The 19794-nt window shown below is 44.0% G+C and overlaps 1 protein-coding gene across 1 annotated transcript in view; it reads left to right on the plus strand.

The window, feature by feature from the left end:
- Positions 1 to 19707, plus strand: part of WRN (WRN RecQ like helicase) — a 29868-nt gene extending 10161 nt beyond the window's left edge. The window contains 30 exon segments of the mRNA XM_069012448.1: positions 575 to 683; positions 950 to 1355; positions 1562 to 1642; positions 1994 to 2135; positions 2914 to 2989; positions 3418 to 3485; positions 3655 to 3763; positions 5340 to 5408; positions 5927 to 6009; positions 6515 to 6621; positions 7321 to 7508; positions 7618 to 7795; positions 8350 to 8531; positions 8880 to 8981; positions 9334 to 9426; positions 10733 to 10874; positions 11651 to 11824; positions 11905 to 11999; positions 12273 to 12348; positions 12507 to 12580; positions 13705 to 13783; positions 14069 to 14181; positions 14379 to 14493; positions 15061 to 15186; positions 16079 to 16241; positions 16710 to 16924; positions 18076 to 18147; positions 18536 to 18673; positions 19382 to 19448; positions 19451 to 19707. Coding sequence (XP_068868549.1) covers positions 575 to 683; positions 950 to 1355; positions 1562 to 1642; positions 1994 to 2135; positions 2914 to 2989; positions 3418 to 3485; positions 3655 to 3763; positions 5340 to 5408; positions 5927 to 6009; positions 6515 to 6621; positions 7321 to 7508; positions 7618 to 7795; positions 8350 to 8531; positions 8880 to 8981; positions 9334 to 9426; positions 10733 to 10874; positions 11651 to 11824; positions 11905 to 11999; positions 12273 to 12348; positions 12507 to 12580; positions 13705 to 13783; positions 14069 to 14181; positions 14379 to 14493; positions 15061 to 15186; positions 16079 to 16241; positions 16710 to 16924; positions 18076 to 18147; positions 18536 to 18673; positions 19382 to 19448; positions 19451 to 19686 — 3878 coding nt within the window. The 3' untranslated portion in view covers positions 19687 to 19707.
- Positions 19708 to 19794: the final 87 nt, after the last annotated feature.

Genomic DNA, 19794 nt, shown 5'->3' on the forward strand with positions numbered 1-19794 from the left:
ATGTTAGGAAGTAATATTTTTATTGAGGCATATAAATAGGACCCAAATGTTTAAGAGCAGCTTAACATTATTTACTTCATCAGAGGAGATTTTAAAATCTTACTTTTTGTTCAGTTCTGTGTTTCATAAAGAAGATATTACAGGTAGCTTAAGGCTGAAAAAGAGGCGGTGAGGGATTTGTTTCCTTTTTGTTTTGGCTGAGTTTTGCTTTTCTATCAAAGGCAGAAGTGGCAGTGCTATCCCCTTGATACAAGGTGCAGGTTTTTGGCCTTGGCTTAGTCAGCATGTTTGTGTTAGCAGCTCTTTTCTGGGAGCTGGAGGGAAGCAAGGAGGGATCACTTTGCAGTGGTGCCATTGTGTACGTGTTTTCCCTGAGCACATGTAATGGAAGAGATGCAATGCTAAGTACGTGGAAGCTTGGCCTGATTCTCTGTGCTTGATTTTTAAGCCCTGGAAAATGCTGTCTTACCAGCTGCAGAGCTTGTAGGAATGCAGTTACAGGAATGTGAGTTATTTACATATAGATGGTAGACCCCAGTTATTACGAAATAACCAAGTGTTACACTTGTTACAGATGCCACCTCTGAGGGTGTGAAGGAGCACTTGGCTTCTCTGGCTGAAGAGATAACAGACCTGGCTTCTCACATCCCTGACTCGTCTGGACAAGGGGAAAACTTCCAGAGGTCAGTTTTTTGCTGACTTGTCTCTACCTCCACAATCAGTGTTTTGCTTCTGATCTCCGAGGTCCCACACAACAAAGTACATGTGTGTGAACAGGCATCTGTTTTCTGTTTGTTCTTTTCCAAGAAAATGTAGGTTTTTATATGTAGGAATTGGTGTTTTCACTGCTATAATTGCAACCGATTTGACACTGAACTTGGCTGAATTTTGTTCTGGGGTGTAACTGCCTCTGTAATTTTGTTTTACCTTCCTTGATTTTACATCCTAGGGCTGCAGAAATACTAGCTGAGATATCAGAGAATGTCAGTGCCTTAAAAACCACCCTGTTGGGCTCAGGTTCCACTTCTGGACTGGAGAGGAGCCGTGGTGCAACTACAACACATTCTGAAGTCGAGTCAGCAAATGTCAAAGCACAAAAAGCAGAATGTGCTGAGCAACCTGAAGGTGACCTCAACATCTGCTCTGATGCTACGCTGGCTGTCCTCTGGGAGGAAGAAATGAGTGGAGAGGAGGCACAGAGAGGTAACACTGCTCTGGAAAATGGAGCTCCAGCAGCCAGAGTTACAGACAAAGAGGACAGAGATGACTTCATGTCCCTGGACATTACTGAGCAGGAGCTTCAGTTCTTGGAATGTCAGGCTGCAAAGGAACTGGTCAGTGAAGCTGCACCCGAGGTAATGCAAACTTGTTACATTCTAATATTTCTTTCAGATGTTTTGTTTTTAGTGGACAGGCCTCAGAGCTGCATGTTGAACTTAACTATCTTTGGTAAGAAGTTACAGCATACAGAGAAGTAGCTTATAGGAAGTACAAAAGGTTGGAAGGTTGTGGGTAAAATAGGAATTACTTTGCTGCTAAGACAATCGTGTTGATTTTGTAGGAGGCATGTTCCACAGACAATGAACAAAATGTTTCCTGTGTCATTGAGAGTGATGAAGAGCTGGAAATGGAGATGCTGAAAGTGAGTGCCTCAGGGTTTATTTTTCAATTTTTTTTCTAATGAAGCTGCTCTGGGATCACAGTGGAGTGGAGCACAGTTAAGGGGAGGGAATATGAAGCAAAACATTGTTGCTTACAGATGATGGACAGAATAAACACATGGACACCTAAAGAATTCAACTTGCTGGTGTTAGACTGGATTATCATTTGCCTCCTGCGGCATCTTTACTATACCAGCTTGGACTTATCCACCCACTAGATTTAAGTTGTTATAACTAGGTTAAAACTTGATTCCCATATCATATTACCTCGGATGGGCATTTCATCTACCCTTTCATGCTCCAAAATAACTTTTTTCTTCTTAATTTCTCAGTCTCTAGAAGATGTAGATGATTGTGAACGAGTTTTACCTGAAGGAGCGTCCAGTAAAGCCAGGAAAACTCCTGACACAGAAGTGGATGTAGCACCAGATGGTGATGAAGATGAAGCCATTGAGGAAGAGGAGGAATATTTTGGTATGATTTTTTTAAAAAATCTTAGTGCATGATGAAACAAATCTTAAAAAGCACTGTCTGTAGAAGCAGCTGTGGAAGCACAGTGACTTTTAGTGGCTGGTTTCTCAAACCAGGAACATAAAGCTCACCTGGGTTTCTAAGGGAGAACTTGGACTGTGTCCAGATGAAAATATAAAGGTGTGCTTGGCAAAAGAGAGCGAAGTTCTGCCACGATCAGCTGATGTCTGCTTAGTGGGAGTAAAACTGATGTGGGGATGTGGAGGCCCTGCAGAGCCAAGGGGACCTGCTCAGAACACAGCAGGGGCGAGGTGACACCTCCCCTGTCTGCCTTTGTTCTTCTCCTGTTGCTGCTTCATGGCAGACTTGTTAAGAAATCCTGCCTTGGGAGTGATTTTGACCTGCTGTGGGGTTGTCCCTGTGGAGAGAAAGCAAACAGGGGAAAGAAGCAGAAATGTGAGGAGAAGTACACCTTGACTTGTCTGGATGAACCTGTCCCAGATGATGCAGTTAGAATGCCTTACAGTCCTATTGCTTTATCTCATTAATCAAGCCATATGTTCTCCTCCTCATGCAGGGTCTCGGAGGAGCCTCTGCTTTTTTAATCCTTCATTCTAGCCTGAAAATATCTTGAGTTCAGTGTCTCTCTTTTCACTGGAATTGCCCAAATCCTAACCCCTGGGTATCATGAGCCATGAGTAGACTGTTGTTTGTGGAGACAGTGCTTTATCTTGTTAAAATTTAGTTCCAAATGAGTGTTTTCTCCTCTCTCCCACTAAAGATCCACTGCTGCCTGAACCTGGAGAAAGGCACATCACATGTCTGAAGACCTATTTTGGGCATTCTTCATTTAAACCGTGAGAATATTTTTTTGTTAAGATGGACACTCTGGGGTATGTGCTCTTGCTCTTCTTTCAACCTGGATGATGTTTTTATTACTGCTTAATTGAAAAAAGGCCAACAAACAAATCCAGGTCTTGTTCACAGTCTCTTGTATTGAAGATAATTGATCCACAAACACTGTGAAAACTGCAGGTATTATGTGTGATCTCCTGTGAGTGTCTGCATCAAGTGCTGCCTGCCTGAGTCCTGTTAGAGATCCCCACTCTGGCACTCGTGGCCCTGCCCACAGTACTTGGAGTGGCTGCAGGGTGCAAAGACAACAGCTCTAAGGCAGCTTCACGAGCTTCTTTAACTCACAATTCAACAGAATATGCAGTTTCATACAATTTACTTGTTATGTGTGGTGGCAAAAATCAAATATTCCCCTTTGTTTAATTTCAAGGGTCCAGTGGAAAGTGATCAATTCTCTTTTAGAAGACAGAAGAGATAATCTTGTTGTCATGGCAACCGGTAAGTTACCGCTGCATCCTAAGAAACAGCAAAAAGTTGTTCCCTTTTGGGAGGAGAGTAGTAAAACAAACATGACTGGGTTTTTTGGGCTCACCAAGGGGTTGGAATTGTGTGTTGTAGCTGCAGAGAAAGCACAATGTCTCACTTCTGCTTTTTTTTCCCCTCTCAGGCTATGGAAAAAGCTTATGCTACCAATTTCCTCCTGTTTACACTGGACACACAGGCATTGTCATCTGCCCTCTTATCTCCCTGATGGAGGACCAGGTGCTGCAGTTGACGTAAGTAACGTGGTGGCAGCGGCAGGCTGCTGCTGCACTGCCCACGGACTCACATGGATTCCGCCTGTGGCGTCTCTGGGTGTTTCACGTTGCAGCTGGGTGTACAGCAGGCTGTTTGTGTCTCAGCTGCAGAGCACGTGCTTCTCAAGGAGCACACACAGGCTGTGTCAGCAGTCTCAGATCCCTGGATTTGCCACGTAGGTGAACCAGAGGCTGGGGTTGCAAAGGACGGATGCCGGTGAGAGGTGTCTGAAGGCACTTATTTCTGGATTCACAGGCTTTTTGTGTGCAGACCAAAGTGATGGGGGGGAGGGGGGCTGTTTGAGGCTGTGAGAGTCGTGTCAAAGTTTGGTAGGGCTTCCTTTGGCTCTGAGAAGTGACATCTGAACCAAGTATAGCTGGAAGCTGTAGGCAATCCAGATCAAAGGTACAGCACAGGCTTTCAAGAGGGACAGTGTTATAGGTCTCCTAACACCTGGCCTCTTCACTTGTTAAGAAATCTGAGGGGGGAACTTGTGGGTGACACCAAATCACTCTGACATAAGCAGTTTTAGGCGTTGTCAAGATAAATCTCTTTGATTTTTAATACCTGATAATGCTTTCTCTGCATGTACTCACTTCTTATTGTAAGAGCTATTCACTTCTGACACTTCTTCACTGAAGCTGTGGCTATCATGCTGAGTTGTCTAGTTCATTCCTGCCTTGTCCAACTTGGGAAGAACAGATCTTTTGTGAAAGAGGGGATATGAAGATGTTTTGAAGTGAAAAACATCAATTACATGCGGCATTTTCTGCTGCACGTCGTGGCTGTGTGCCTATGAATGGCTGGACAGCCTAAGCTCCTCGACTGTTACTCAGCAGGGTGTCTGTGTGTTCAGCTGCTGCTTTGACTTTTCCACTGTTTTCCTCAGTGGGAGGGGTTTATTCACTACCTTCCCAGTGGGTCGTTCATTTTGAAGGCCGAGGAGACTGAATTTCTACCAACTACAGCAGTTTGTCTGTCAGTCTGGCTGCAGTTTGGACTGAGCAGCTATGGAAACCAAGGGCTCTGAGACAATGCAGCAAATCACCAAGTTAACAGGTAGCATATAAATTGGTTGAGCTGGTGACTATTGTGTCATTAAAAAGCAGCCACCTGATTTAAAATTAGCAGATGCAGCATGAGCAGCCCACAAAAGATGGAGCAAGGTAAAAAATGGTGCAAGGCATACTTCCAAATGTGAGGAACTGCAGCAGTGGATAGTTAAAGGAAATACATTTAACATATTCTTTTGGATGTTTTATTTGTGAACTTGCCTCCTGTGCAAGGAAAATGGTCTTCCTTTCTCTGATTCCTAATTGTACTCATCTCATGTGTGTCTTGTGGAGGCAGCTGGAGGGGAAGTGGAAGAGCATTTGGGTGGCAGGAGGAGCCACGCACCACTCTTGCTTTTTAAAAAGGTGTTTCGCACAAAGACCCTTGAAGAGTGTAGTCTCTGACCTCACAGCTTGAACTTCCTTTAGAAGTGCTGGCCCAGGCTGGAAACCAAAGCTTGGAGAGTGAGTCTGTTCATGACTATGCTTTTTATTTCTGCAGAATGACGGGGATTCCAGCATGTTTCCTTGGTTCAGCTCAGTCCAAACAGGTCAAGGATTCCATCAGAGGGTGAGTTATTTAGCCAAGCTTTCTGGTGCTCTGGGGTGTGACATAGGGGTGCTGCAGGGGGTAGCATGTCTCCCTGCTCCAGCATCACGGAAACTCCTGGTTCTGGCTCAGCCCTGGAACCTGGCACTGGGGATATTGTTTGCATTCACCCCGGCTGAGAGTGTGGGAGGCTACAGCCACACTCCTGTGCCTTCTGGCTGGGGAGATGGGGCTTATTGACTCAGCTGGGTTCTGATTTATACCTGATTTTAGTCAGGTTTTAGACCTATATCTGCCATCAACACAACAGTCCCTTCTTATTCTAAAGGCTGGCAAATCTGTTTTTCCTTTTCCTGTAACGCCTTGCTTTCCTGTGGTTCTGGAATGTTTTCTATGGTCTTCACTTAATTCCTCTTGTTCCCTATCAGAAATCTGTTCTTATTCTCATATAGTTTTTCAATGCAATCATGATTTTATTGAATTTAGGTGTCTGGGGTTTTCTTTTCTGTGACAGTTTATTTTTTTTTCTGGTCTTTCAGGGGTCAGTACCGAGTCATATACATGACTCCAGAGTTTTGTTCAGGGAACTTAGAGTTACTTCAGGACCTCGACCAAACTGTTGGTAAGTTGGGGATAAGATTGTGGATGAGTTGGTAGGCAGCTTAGATTGGTAATTATGTTTAAGCCTTTTTAATACTTGAAGACATTTCACCCATTTCTTGGTGAGTGTAGTGACACCATTTATTCCCATTCATGACACAAGATCCTGTCACTGATGAAAAAATCATATGTGAGTGTTTGTCTGAGACCATCAGGCTTTGTGTTACAATCCAGAAAGTACAACAGATGACATCTGTAATGGTTATTTGTGACTATGATTGAGAGGCAGTGAGTGGGAAAAGGCCCTGTTGGAACTAGCTTGAGATTTTGATCCACCTGAGGGAGGTTGGATGTCTAGAGCTTGGATTGTGGTGGGGGGAGACTGTAAAGGTTCTTGGGCTTTTTTTTATGAAAGAGGACTTAAATTTGGTGCAGCAGAAAGCATTCCAGAAACAAAAAGTAAAGCACTGCTGGTCATTTCTGAGGAAAACTTGAGCTTGTCCGTGCTGTGTTTTTGTGTCTCCCAGGTATCACCCTCATAGCTGTGGATGAAGCTCACTGCATCTCCGAGTGGGGCCATGACTTCAGGAACTCCTTCAGAAGTTTAGGCTTGTTAAAGAAGACTCTGCCATCGGTGAGGTTTGGATATGTTGGGTTTCTGATACAAGAAAAGGGTTTTGTGTGATGGTTTGGAAATATCAGCCTTTTAATGTCATGCTGTGGGTGTACTGACCATGCTGGTTTGGAGTTGGAGCAGTCCCTGTCAGTGATTGGGCTTTGTGGTTTTTCCTAATGTTTAAACAAAGGATGTCCTGCACTTGGACTACCAGAGACTTAGGAAATTGAAGCTGCTTTGGATCCCTGTGCTGAGGAAGATGATGTCCCTAAGCTTCTGGTTTAATATTGGGGGATTTTGTTTTACCTGACTGAGTGGCTTGTAGGAGCATGCAGCTGATTTTTAGACACTCATCAAGCAGTTATTGCATAAGCTCGGAAATTTAGACCTGAACTTAACATGCTTTTATTGTAAATGTCATCCTATGTTCCTTAAATTTAGCTAATCACATCAGTGATTACTGTGGACTTGTGGAAGATATGTTCAGAATAAAACTTTGTATTTCAAGGGTTCTGTCCCTGTCTGCTCTCTCAAGAGCTTTGGTCTAAAATGTTCAAGAAGCTCAATATTAACTATATTTTTCAAATGACTGAACTTATGCAATGATAAACACATTCAAGTGCCTTGTTTACATCCTATAGCAGTTGGCTCTTGAGGTTTTTGATTTTAAAAAAAAACTACGAGAGGTCATGATTGTTGTTGTGCTTCTCTTTGCAGGTCCCCATTATTGCTTTAACGGCAACTGCGAGTCCCTCGATTAGAGAGGACATAGTGGAATGCCTGAACCTGAGGGATCCCCAGGTCACCTGTACCAGTTTTGACAGACCTAACCTGTACCTCGAAGTTGGACAACAAAGTGGAGACACCTGTAGGGATTTGAAGCAGTTCCTAACCAGGAAAGGAAGGTTAGGATTTAAGCCTGGTTTTGATCCCTCATATGTGGGTTTTTTTTTTTTTACAGGCAGGTGGCTTTTTTTGTTCTGTATCTTTACATGTTGTTGTTGTTATTTTAAGCAGTTCTGTGTATGAGTTTGAAGGCCCCACTATCATCTACTGCCCTACAAGAAAGGCCACTGAGCATGTGGTGTCTGCACTGAATAAACTCAACGTGGCCTGTGGTACCTACCATGCTGGGATGGGGATCAGTCAGAGGAGAGACACCCACCACCGGTTCACGAGGGATGAAATTCAGGTATGCAGGAAACAAAATTCTCTTGGTCCTATTTAGAATTGCAGAGTTTTTGGTAGAAGAAAATTTTGCAATACCAACCTGTGTTACCCACGTCCTCTGTAATTCTGGGCAAAGAAATTGCTGGTCTGTGCTGACAGGAATAAGATTCCTAGCTTATCTTTCAAATTTCTGTGGTAATTCCCTTAAAAATGCATGGTATCCAAGGAAATGGTGGTAGCTGGAACAAGATCACAACTTCTGTGAGCTGCTTCTTTCCTAGGCAGCAGAGATTTCAATCCTGGGACTTTTTGTGTTCCTTTTCATGATCTGTTTTGTGCCTGTTGAGAACAGCTGCTTGAAGACACTCCTGCATTTGCTGCAGCACATCATCCCTCTCGTGTTTGTAATCCTATGGCTGTGCTCTGGCAGACTCAGACTCAGCACTGTGCGTCTGGAGCTGTTGGAATTCAGGCTGAACTTTGAGTCTGTGGCAGCAGATTCACGCCGAGTGTGTGAGCCTTCACCCAGGCGTGGTCTCTGGGATCACCTGAAGGCGCGTGGCTCCTGTTTTGCAGTGTGTTGTGGCTACGGTGGCGTTCGGAATGGGCATCAATAAGGCCGATATCCGGCTGGTTATCCACTACGGCGCCCCGAAGGAGATGGAATCCTATTACCAGGAAATGGGGAGAGCCGGGCGCGACGGGCTTCCTGCTGCCTGCCACGTCCTGTGGGCTGCGGCAGACTTGGCCTGTAACAGGTACAGCTCTGGGGACAGCCCTTTCCTCCCTCCTCAGGGCCTTTTGCCGTGGGTCTCTGCAGTTCAGTAGCCTGTGGGCTTGGCAGAACCTCTCCGTCTCCTGTTTTACCCTCTTTGGGATAATGTTTAGAAGAATGTGAATAAAGTGCTCTCCTGAGTATGCCCCATGCTCTGAGGATCAAGGTGGTGGAGAAGCAGGCAGGCAGTTTGGGTCTGGCTTTAGTAGGGTATTTTTTCTAGCTCTTCCTGGTGGATTAGAGAGCATTGTCTGGCATATGTCATTTTTGGTGTGGGACTGGGGAACAGTGGTCAGCATTTAAGGCTCTGCATTTTTTGCTCCTGTCTCAGACGCCTCCTGAATGAGATCCACAACGAGAAGTTCCGGCTGTACAAGCTGAAGATGTTGGCAAAGATGGAGAAGTACCTGGTGGCCAATAGCTGCAGGAGGAAGTGAGTGCTGGAACCTATTTAGAGCTCTGTCACTGCAGGCAGCTTTGATAAGACTTAGCCACAGCTGTGGGTTGTCACCAGAAGGCATTTTGGACTCACAATGTGTTCTACAAGCACAGAACATTCTATTCTTTATTAATAACCAGTATCAAAAGTACAACCTTCAGCACATTTATACATTTCCTTATTTGCTTTTTTTTAAAAAAAGACTTTTTCTTTAGAGGAATCAAGGCTAAATAATTGGTTCCCCAGTGAATTAATTAATGATGCTGATTTCAACTCTATTTTCTGCAATAAATTTAATGTGTAAATTCTTGGTCTTACATTGAATTCTTTTTGTTCCCTTGGGTAGAATCATCCTGTCTCATTTTGAAGACAGACAACTCCGAAAGGTTTCCTCTGGCATCATGGGCACGGAAGAATGCTGTGATAATTGCAGGTACAGGTAAGCTTTCTTCCCTGAAGGGTGATCCTAGAGGTTATGTTCTCTCAGACTGACTTACAAGGAAAATTATCTAAAAGAATTGACTTTCATGCATCTGATCTTGCAGCTGTTAAGCCTGAGGTTTATTTTTGAACAGCTCTCTAACCTTTTCCTAATGAGTTGAGCAAGCCATGATAAGCTCTAAGTTAGGCTGTGGGAAAGCCTGGAAACAGAGCAGGATCGCAGTTCCTAAAAGGGGTTTAGAGCAACACCCTGGAACTATGAAAAACACTTCTGTTCATCAGTTTAAGCCCTGATAGGTAATTAATCCCAAAAGACAGCACAAATAGTGTGTGGTACCAGGTGTCTAAGGCTTAATTGCCCCAGTGTCCAGGGAGCTGTTCTCCTGTGCTGACATGTGCTCTTTTAACCTTGCTAATAATTTCATGGGTATGCTGAGGGGGACTTAGGAGGCTGATAGTCACAGAGGTATGGGCAGAAACACCTTCCTCACTTTCTTCTGTAGTTATAATAAAGCTTTCCCTGAAGTTAAAGTAAAGTATTCCTTGCTCCTGCTGGTAGCCCGATGCTTTCTGATCCCCAGCAAGATGTTAGGCTGTGTTGCTTTCTGGTGAAGCGTTACCAGTTCAGGAATTTCTGTATGTCAAGGATTAGGACACCTTTGCTTGGCCTCTACTACAACTAAGTAAAAAAAGAATTTAAAATATCATCATTTCCTCTTTGCAGCTACCTTGCTGTGCTAATAAAGATCCAGGTAGTGAATTTGTATTGCAGAACTGAAATAATTTGAAATACGTAATTTTCCTTTTTCTCCTTAGAACTGGTTTGTGCCAGTAATTTTTCAGTGGGTTCTTTGAGTCAGTAACAAATGCATTAACAAACCTTACATAGCCTTTAATGGGGTCACTCTTTACTCCTGGTTTTCGTTTTTCCTTTATGTTCTTAACAAAACAGGAAAAAGCTTTTAAGTGCAATGAGAGAAATGTTGTGCATGCCCAAACCAATGCAAATATTTAAATGCTGAATTCAGAAGACTGCTGAGACAATGTTCTTAACAGCAGGTGTTGTGGAGAACTTACTGTTGGGTTGGGCAGTTGTCTGAGAAGTTACATTGATAGAAAGATAAATGTGTCTTGAAGTTACATTGACGTAAATAATTAAATATGTTTAAATGTGTAGAGCTAGGACTAACATTAGAGACTACATTCAAGCCAATCACTTGTGGTTATTTCATTCATCACGGGGCTGACAACACTTGGAACAAGGGAGAGCTTGTGTTAACCTTGGCTTCCTTTGTGCCTTTCAGAGGCTTCTGCCGTGCAGTCCCCAGTGACTTTGATGGCGGTTTGCAGGACTTTGGGAAGCAAGCACACCAGCTGCTGTCTGCAGTGAGTGCCCTGGATGAGAAGTTTGGGACCAGAATGCCAATTCTGCTTCTTCGTGGGTCTGTAAGTGATGGTGCAGCTCCTTGTGTTTGTTCTGAGGGAAGGGGCTGTGACAGTGTCCCTCTTAATTGATTTATCAGTCAATACATGGATATACATTCACGTCAGTGTGTGTATTCCATTTTCCTTGGAGAGATGGATGTTTGTATAGAGAGGGAGTCTTGACTTTGGGAAGCTGCTCAGCTCCACTCCCCATGCAACAAGCAAGATGATTGTCCTTTAATGTTTTTATAAAAATGCATCCTTTTGATTGTCTTGAAAGGAACAGCTTTTCAGAATGAAGGATAAACATCTTGGCTCAATAATTAGTTGGCTTATGTTTGAGTGAAGCAATGGCTTCCGCTGTAGCTTTGTGTTGCTGACTGACTTGGAGTAGTGAAGTGGGAAGTAGGGTACCAGAATGAATATAAATTATTTCTATACACCTTTAATTTTAATTGTTTTGAAATACTAAGCAAGAAATTCAGTGGAAATAAAATTAGAATAAGAACAGAATCACTTTTTATTTTTACAAACTGAGGAGAAAAAGAATGACCTGTAGTACTTGATAAGACTGGGTGAATCCCTTGTTTAACCTTTTAATAAAGTTAAGCTGCTGATTATTACACAAGTGTATCTAGGGAAAAATGAACTTGTCACAGCTTTGGCAGAAGGTGGATTAGGAGTGGAATAGGTTAGAGGAGGCTCCTCACATACTGGGCTTTTGGTTTACTGGTTGTACTTTAAGCTTTCCTGCACAAGGAGTGGACAAATCTGAGAGATTGTTTCAAAAATTTCAGTGCTCTCAACGCTTGCCAGACCGGTACCGGAGGCACCCTCTCTTTGGCTGTGGAAAAGAGTGGCCAGAGAACTGGTGGAAACAGCTCTGCCAGCAGCTGATGATGGAAGGGTTCCTCAAAGAAGTCTCAGGCCATAACAACAAGTTTGCAACCATTTGTGTGCTCACCCAGAAGGTAATTCTGGTTGTGAAATGACCCACTGAGAGCTCCTCCTGAGTAATCCATAGCTAAGTCGTGTGGTTTATTTCTTACAGGGTAGAAATTGGCTGTCAAAAGCTGGATCTGCCTCAAATCCAAGTCTTCTGTTACAGTCCAGTGAAGACCTTAATCTGCAGAGACCTTCTACCAGGTAATTGTAGCACATGTGTTCTCTTGAACACTTCTTTACTAACACCAGATCTGCCTCTGAAACCTGCTTTTGGAGGAGGCAGGGTTGAACAGGAGGAGGCTCAGCGTTCTGGATTTTTTTGTGAAGAATGATGATTCTAGTAACTAATCAATAACTTGATTTGCCAAATACATCCCTGTACCAACTTGAAATAAGTTTGCTTAGTAAAATGTTATTTTTTGAAGGGCAGTGTCACTATTCAATGGAATTAAGATATAATTAATTGCATTACAGCAGCAGACGTTCACCAATGCTCTCCAGGCAGCGCTCCCCAAGCACAAAGGGAGCAACACAGTCACCAGGCAAGCAGGTCTGTACCAGTACAACCCTCCAGCAGTGTGATCCATCCTTGCTCATTAAAAAAAAACCCCAGCTTGCAGACATATCACAAATTAATATTTTATCAACAGCAAACTCAGGGAAAAGATTGTAAATCAGCATTTGTCTTGTTTTTCTGATTTTTTAAAGATATCTCTGGTTGAGATGTTCTCCTTTGACAGGAAAGGTAAAACTCCGCCACGAAGCACTAACATACTTAACAGGTACAGTTCTTGGAATTAAAGCAGATTTGCCTAATTTTGACTGTGTTAATGGGTAGACTGCTTGTCGAGTGATCCTTAAAATGAGCATTCTCATGTGAAGTGGGTGTGGAAATGTTGAATGCATTTAAAAAACCAAGTGCCTAAAACTTGCTGTACACTGCATTATATTTCAAAATACATTGTATTGAAGAGATTGAACAGTTAACATCAGGGAGCATGGAGGGCTCTGCCTTTCCACACTGGTCTGGAGAGTGCTGAGACCAAGTCAAGGCTCCCTCGGGTCAAAAGAAATCAAATAACCTCTTGCAAAAAGCAGACCAAGTAATTTGTTTTCCTGGCTCATGTGCTGCTTCAGATTAAATGCACCTTGTATTTCTGAGTGGATTCCTCCTTCAGGCCACCATTCTGGTGCTGGCAGATGACAGGAAGAGAGGCTGTGTCACTTAGGTGAATAGTTACCACTGCAGCCATGTGAAGATAGATTATTTTAGGGGCAGTTAAAATCCAAGTTATTTTGCACTGTGCTTAGGAAAGGAGGCTCTTAGTCCAGCTTGTCTCCTAACAGATATTGCAGTGTAATCATGGCAGTCCAATCAAGGGTAGATGTCCCCAAGTCCATGAGCCCGTGGACTGGGAGCTGTGCTAATTCCACTCACAGCAGAGCAGCTGTCTCCCTGTCTCTGATGGTTTTAAGGTGATCAGTGCTGTTTGCCAGGATTAATGTTCTCAGCCATGGGCAAAAATGAAAGGTGGGATGTCATAGGGGACCAGTGACTGTTAGAGCTTGTTTTTGTTCAAGATACGGCAATCCAGCTCTTAAGAGATATTGGTGGGTTGGGGTTGTTGTTTTCTCCCCAAACTCCCACAGATATGATTTCATCTGCTTGAGCTTTGTACAATGAGAGCGTGTTTGTGAGTTGCAGCATGAGATCAGAGAAACTGTGACATTAAGGATCCTGCTGGTTCTACCCCAACCAGCTCCAGTCCAGCCTGGGTGCAGAGCTGGCATGAGGTGCTGTTGGAGCTGGCAAAATAAGCTGGGCTGCTGCTCTCCCACAGCTTTGAACCAAGTCCCTGAATAAACTCATTTGAAGCAAGGCTTGCTTACAGTTGATTTTTGTTAGTGTTTCAGGGCGCTCACCACTGAAATCTCCTTTGAAGCCCCAAGAACCAGGTGTTTCATCCCGAGAAAAAGAACTAGAGGTAAGCTTTTGTGGGATAGGGAGGATATCTCCGAATTGCAGTCAGCCCACAAACCACAGTTGTCCTGTGTTTGGGCAGTTGGCTTGGACAGCTCCTAAAATTACTGGGTTGTTTTGAGTAGAAGTCCCAGAATAGGGCTTAAATACACTAGGAGGGATTAATGGATTGCAGGGCTTTTGTGTATTATTGGAAAGATAAGGGAAGTGGTAACTTCTGCTCTTGTAACAAATATACCTGTGAGTGGTATAGAGCTGCTTCCTGAGAATTTGGCTCCTTCCTTCCCAGACTGCTCTGTATGGCAAGCTGCTGACTGCTAGACAGAAGGTAGCTAATGAGAACGAAATTCCTCCAGCTGTCTTGGCAACCAATAAGATCCTGGTGGAGATGGCCCGGATAAGGTAAAGCCAGCATGCAGACATATTGTACATCCTGGGGAGGTTGCAAGCCAAGTCACAAATCCCTTTCCTGCTTCGGTTGGGAGAGTGGGGCAGCTCAGCTGGGGAAGCATCTGAAGTGCCTCCCCCAGCTACTAAAAGGCATTGGGCAGCAGTATTTTGGGAATGTCTGTGGTGTTGCATTCTTCATCCTAAACCAGGCCTACGAACGTTGAGAACCTGAAGAAAATCGATGGTGTGTCTGAAGCCAAGTCCACCATGCTGATGCCTCTCCTGGCTGAAATTAAGGACTTCTGCCAAGTAAATGGTTTGCAGGTATGATGAACTCAAGTGTCTTCTCCTTGGCAGGAGCCTTAAGAATGGGATTTGTTCTGCAGCTACTGGACTCCATGGACTAGTCTTTCTGTTTCAAAATACTATGATCTAGGAATGGGAACCAAAAGCATGCCTAGTTTTTTAATTGTTTTCAAGGAGTCTGTGTTGAGAGAGTTTAAGCTCAAATGGAGGAGTTTCCCATGCAGACTGAGTGCCACAGTTTGTTTTGATGGAATAGTTTCACATGGAATGAGGAATACATAAGATGATGTGTTGGCCTGGGCACTTTTTTCTGTCTGGTTTTCTTTTCCAAGTTCCTTGGACAATGCCATGCCTGGTTTTAGTAAGATGGGTACATGTGGGTGTCCATCTGGATTCCCTCCTTGCTTTTGTTTTCCCTCTCTTCTTTACTTTCTTTAAGAACATGGATTTGTGGTCAAAACCAACCTCCAGACAGATGAATGATTCTGTTAATATTACTTCTTCCGATAACTTCAGATAATGGGAGGGTGAATCACCGGTTGTCACCGGGATATAATTCATTTAATTCTGCTTTATCTCACTTAGACCGACACATTACCCACATCTGCATCTAAGGTTCAGAAAGAAGCATCTCCCTGGAAGTGTGCTAGAGCCCTTTCTCGCTCAGAGGAGGTCACATATATCCTGTTCCAGGAGAAAAATTACTCTCTGGTGAGCTCTTGGCCTGTGGAGGCTTTTGATTTGCTGAAAACTGACAGCAGAGATGCTTTGTCTAGAGGAGGGGGATGTGCAAGTTCTCTTAAATGCTCTGCACAGTGCTGGGATGGGTTGCTTTAAAACTCTGAGGCAGTACCTTTCCTAGGAAATGGCAGATCCTCTTCCTTAACTCTATGAAGTAGTGGTATGGAAAACTGAGGTGGGATACAGTGAGTTTTTAATTCCACAGTAAGAAACTCAAGTTGCTTTGGCTTTTGCTTTGCCCTTCCCAAGAGTATGGGTCAGGTGGTCCCCAAGTTAAAAGTGTACCTAAGGATGAATTAACAAGAAATAGTTGTACAATTATTAATGGACAACTTGATGCTCTGTATCCACTAATCCTGATGATATGCACAGTGTATGTATTCCTTGTGGAGAAATGAGTAGAAACTTGAAATGTGCTTTTTTGAAGAGTACAAGATTCCAGCTGGAAATCTGTCCTTGAGAAAAACAAGTTTGGGTCAATCAAGTTTGAGACGCTTTTCTTCAAGGCAACTGTTCTAAGAGCAGAATTCACCCAACATGTGAAAATGAAGGGGAATTTGTTTTGGTGCTCTTATCCATGTTCTGCATGGATGTTCTGTATTAAGTGGGCCCATGGAAGGTCAGGTGCACCACAGCTCCTTCATCTCGACTGAGTTCAAGGTGAGGTGTTGCACTCAAGCTGTGAAGTAGTAGTTTTGAGACAGAAACACACTTGAGAAGCTGGAAAAGAAATGAGATAACTATTGGCAATCACGCAGTGTTTTGGGGAGCTTTGTTGTGCTGCTGTGTGCCGGTGTCTCTGGATTGTTTTTTGGGAATGGCACTTCCGCCATGTGAATCCCTTCTGCCTTTGTTTCCCCAGGCGGCCATAAGTGAGTGCAGATCTCTGCCCCTTGCTGTGGTTGGCACTCACCTGTCCCAGGCCCTGGCAGCTGGCTATACTGTGAGCCTGGAGCGAGCAGGTTTGACTCCTGGAGTTCAGCAGGTCCTTACGGATGTTATCCGCAATCCTCCCATTAACTCAGGTGAGCATCGCTGACCGTACCTGAAGCTTCTCACGCCTGGTAGAACCCAGCAGTCCTGGAAGGCTGGGGCAATGCCAGGGTCACTGCTTTCCTTTCAAGGCTGAGCTGTAAAATAACTCTGATCACAATCCATAACAATGGGGCAGCCCTTTACAAATCCTTTGACTCGATGGTATGGAGAAGATTGAGACATCCCTCTTGCATCTGTATTTACTCAAATGTTTTTGGGAAAAAACATCAGCCTGACAAAGGTATTCCTGTAAGTACTGGCATCCTCAGAAAACACACTGGGAATTTATCACATGATCTTATGAGTCAAACCCATACATTTTTATCTTCTTATCTTTTCTATGCCTTAATGCATCCTATGCTTTAATGAGGTGCAACGAATGTATTTTACAAGATAAGAAAACTGAATAATGGACAAGAAGCTTAAACAATTAATATTGTCTTTATATTTTTTCCAAGACACTACCAAAATTCAAGAAATTAGAAAACTTACTCCTGCAAATATTGATCTGTATCTGATCAAGATGATGATTGTACTCTTGGAGAAAGAGCATAGAAATAAATCTAAGGATGGCTTAGGCATCAAAAGAAGGTTGGTGTGGCCTGAAGTGCAGCAGGAAAAAACAGGAGCCGATCAAGCAAGCAGGGGAGGTGCCTTGTGGAATAAAGCACAGGTTAGTAAAAGAAGGTTATAAAACTGTTCTGTAAAATAATGTTTTCTTTGTAGGAACAGACTAACAGGACGTTGTTGGTGTTTCCAGCAGTGCTTAGTGTCTCATCTTCCCAATCCATCTTTCCCTCAGTTTTGAGTAGAACCGTGTCCTCCTTTTCAGAGGCATGCTCAGAGCAGAAGCTGAGGATTCTTTTTGAATCAGTATTGACCTAGGAAGAGGTCAGACCTGTGCAGCTTAGCTGTGATTTGTTGCACGCATTATGAATTCTTCCCAGTATGAAAACTTGGACACGCTGGATCCTTCATAACAACCAAATCTGGGTTGTGCCCTTGCTTTGCTTCTGTGCATTGGTACCAAATAACCAAGCTGATGTGGGAAAAGAGATTCTCCTACTGTGCAGGAAGCAGGAAGGTTAAGAGGATGAAAAAGCCAGAGGCAATCCCAGCTAGGAATGTCTCAGTCTCTGGGTTTCTGTATTGCTTGAAACTGCTGGGCACAGCCTGATAACAAGTGTCTCCTGAGGGACAAATCTTGGGAAATAAGGAGCTCTTTGTTGATGTTTGAGAAAATCCAGGATAGTCTGAGCCATCTGCTGGCCTCTGTGACCCCAAGTCCCAGTTCAGCACCTTGTACAAAGGACACGCTGCACTGAGTGGCACCTGGTGGGAGTAGTAAAAAGAAATCCCATACTCCAAATCCTGCTGCCTGTGGTGGGATTTCATGTCTGTTCCTTACAGGGCTTTGGTCTGATTTCTTAAACACTGGCTCAAGCAATTTTTCAAGCATTGCCATTTTGCCAAATTGATTTTCTTGTTTCACTGAGTGCTGTTTTGTTTCTACAGTATCTGTGTCAGAGCCACCTTTTTCCTGCAGCTGACCTCCTGACAGTCCGACTGCCTGAGCTCTGATCACACTTCTTCCTGCTACTGTTAGCTCCTGGAGCTAATAATGGGAATGACATGCTATTAGTAATCAAATTAATATAATCCAAAGGAATAGACTGAAAATCCAAAAGCTAATCCAAGCAGTCTTTATTTACTTCTCCTTCAGAAGATATCCTGGTTCTAATAATTCTCTGTAGCAAGCAATTTTAAATCTCTTAATGGATGTTCTTGGATTTGAACGGGCTGACTTTGCTGCTGCTTTTACAGGGTAATTGGATCAATCCAGCATCCAAGGAAGGAGCAGAGAAACCCCATCTGCATGTGGTGCCTTTGGCTTCGGTAAGCAGATGTTCTTCCTCTAATAAAGCACGTGGTAAACGTGCCATTAGTGAGGATTTTGGTAACACGGGAATGTGTAGCTGATCAAAAGTCTCAGCATGACTGCTGCAACCTATGACCAGCAGGATGGTACAGAAAACGTGAGTTAATCTCTCTTGTGCCCACTGTGCTGTTTTTAACTGACACCTTAGCTGTAAAAACACATTTGAAAATACAGCACTTATTTCCAGTTGCCGTGCGTTTGAAACGTGTGAACTTCACTTGCTCAAATTTTGTTGTGGTGAAAAGAATAACGGGCAGTGCCCTCATTAAGCAGAGGTGTTGGAACTTTGTTGATGATGGACTGTGACCCAAGTAACATTCTGCTTCCTCTCTGTCCCACGGGAAGACTGCAGGGAGCGTGGATGGCAGCCAGGCAGGGAGCAGGGGGGCAACAGGCCCCTCGAAGCCCATCACCCCAGCCTCCTCCAACCAGGCTGCCCTCGATCCCGAGGAGGAGGAGCTGTTTGCTGACTCTCAGCCGAAGGTGAGACTGCAGGAGCACAGCCCAGACCCGGTGGTTGGGGTGGGGATCTTCAACAAACCAAATTCCCAGCTTCTCTCTGCGTTCCTGACTGTGCCTAAAACCTTGGCATGGCTTGCCAGCCCACTTCTCTCATGGACATCCCTGAGGCAGTGATGCCATGTTGCTTTTATTGCCCTTGCTGTGTCCAAATATCCCACTTGGACAGCAATAGACTGCTACAGGAAACTTTGCCCCCAGTACATTTTGTCAGCTATCCCTTGGCAGGTGCTTCCACCATTTTCAGAGGACATTTGGTTCCTTTTTTTTCCTTTTAAGTACAGGGTTCTTCTGTGAGGCTGTGCCGATCACATTAAGATTTTTGCGCTGGTGTCGATAGGAACACAAGTTGTATGTGCAGACATTAAGAGTTTTTCTTTAAAAGGGAGCTCATGTCTCTGACCAGCACCACTTGTTAAACCACTTGCTTCAGCTTGAAGCTGGATATTACTGTGAGTTCAAATCTTCTCAGCCTTGATTCTCAGAGTTTAATTCTTAATCCCTTAGGTACTTGAATAAGGTGTTGCATTTAAGTGAGGCATAAGTCTTCCATGAACAATTTGGACTGTTCATGGCTCCAGCTGAGCATGACTTTGAGGAGTAGAGCTGTGCAAATGAGCCAGGCTGTGAATGTGCGTTTCCTTCCATGTTTGTGCGTTTGTTTCCTTCCAGAACTCTCATCCCCCTGCTAAGAGGCGGGTGCCAGAATGGTTTGGAACCTCGGCAGCAACAGCTGGACATGAAACCCAGACCAAGAAATGCAAAACAGAAACCAAAAAAGGGATTTTCAGTTGAATGTGGAAATCAAGATGTGTTTTTTTAATCTTCTTTCCCAGTGCCAGCAGCATTATCTGCAGAGACTGTTGCCTCTAAGAGGCTCTAATTGCCCCTGCTCTACTCTCCATTCCTGCTGCTGCCTGTTCTCTTCCTCAAGAAGCACTTTTAGGACTTCTTCACTGTGTGAAAGGGCATGTTAGTAAAAAGATTTAAATAAATAACCCCCGTGTGTGTGTGTGTTTCTGTGTGTGGCGGGGCTGAGGGCGGGCAGGCCCGGGGCGCGTTGCCATGGCCACGGCCGGGCCGTT

Source organism: Aphelocoma coerulescens, chromosome 4, assembly GCF_041296385.1.
Source record: "Aphelocoma coerulescens isolate FSJ_1873_10779 chromosome 4, UR_Acoe_1.0, whole genome shotgun sequence".
Taxonomy (NCBI): domain Eukaryota; kingdom Metazoa; phylum Chordata; class Aves; order Passeriformes; family Corvidae; genus Aphelocoma; species Aphelocoma coerulescens.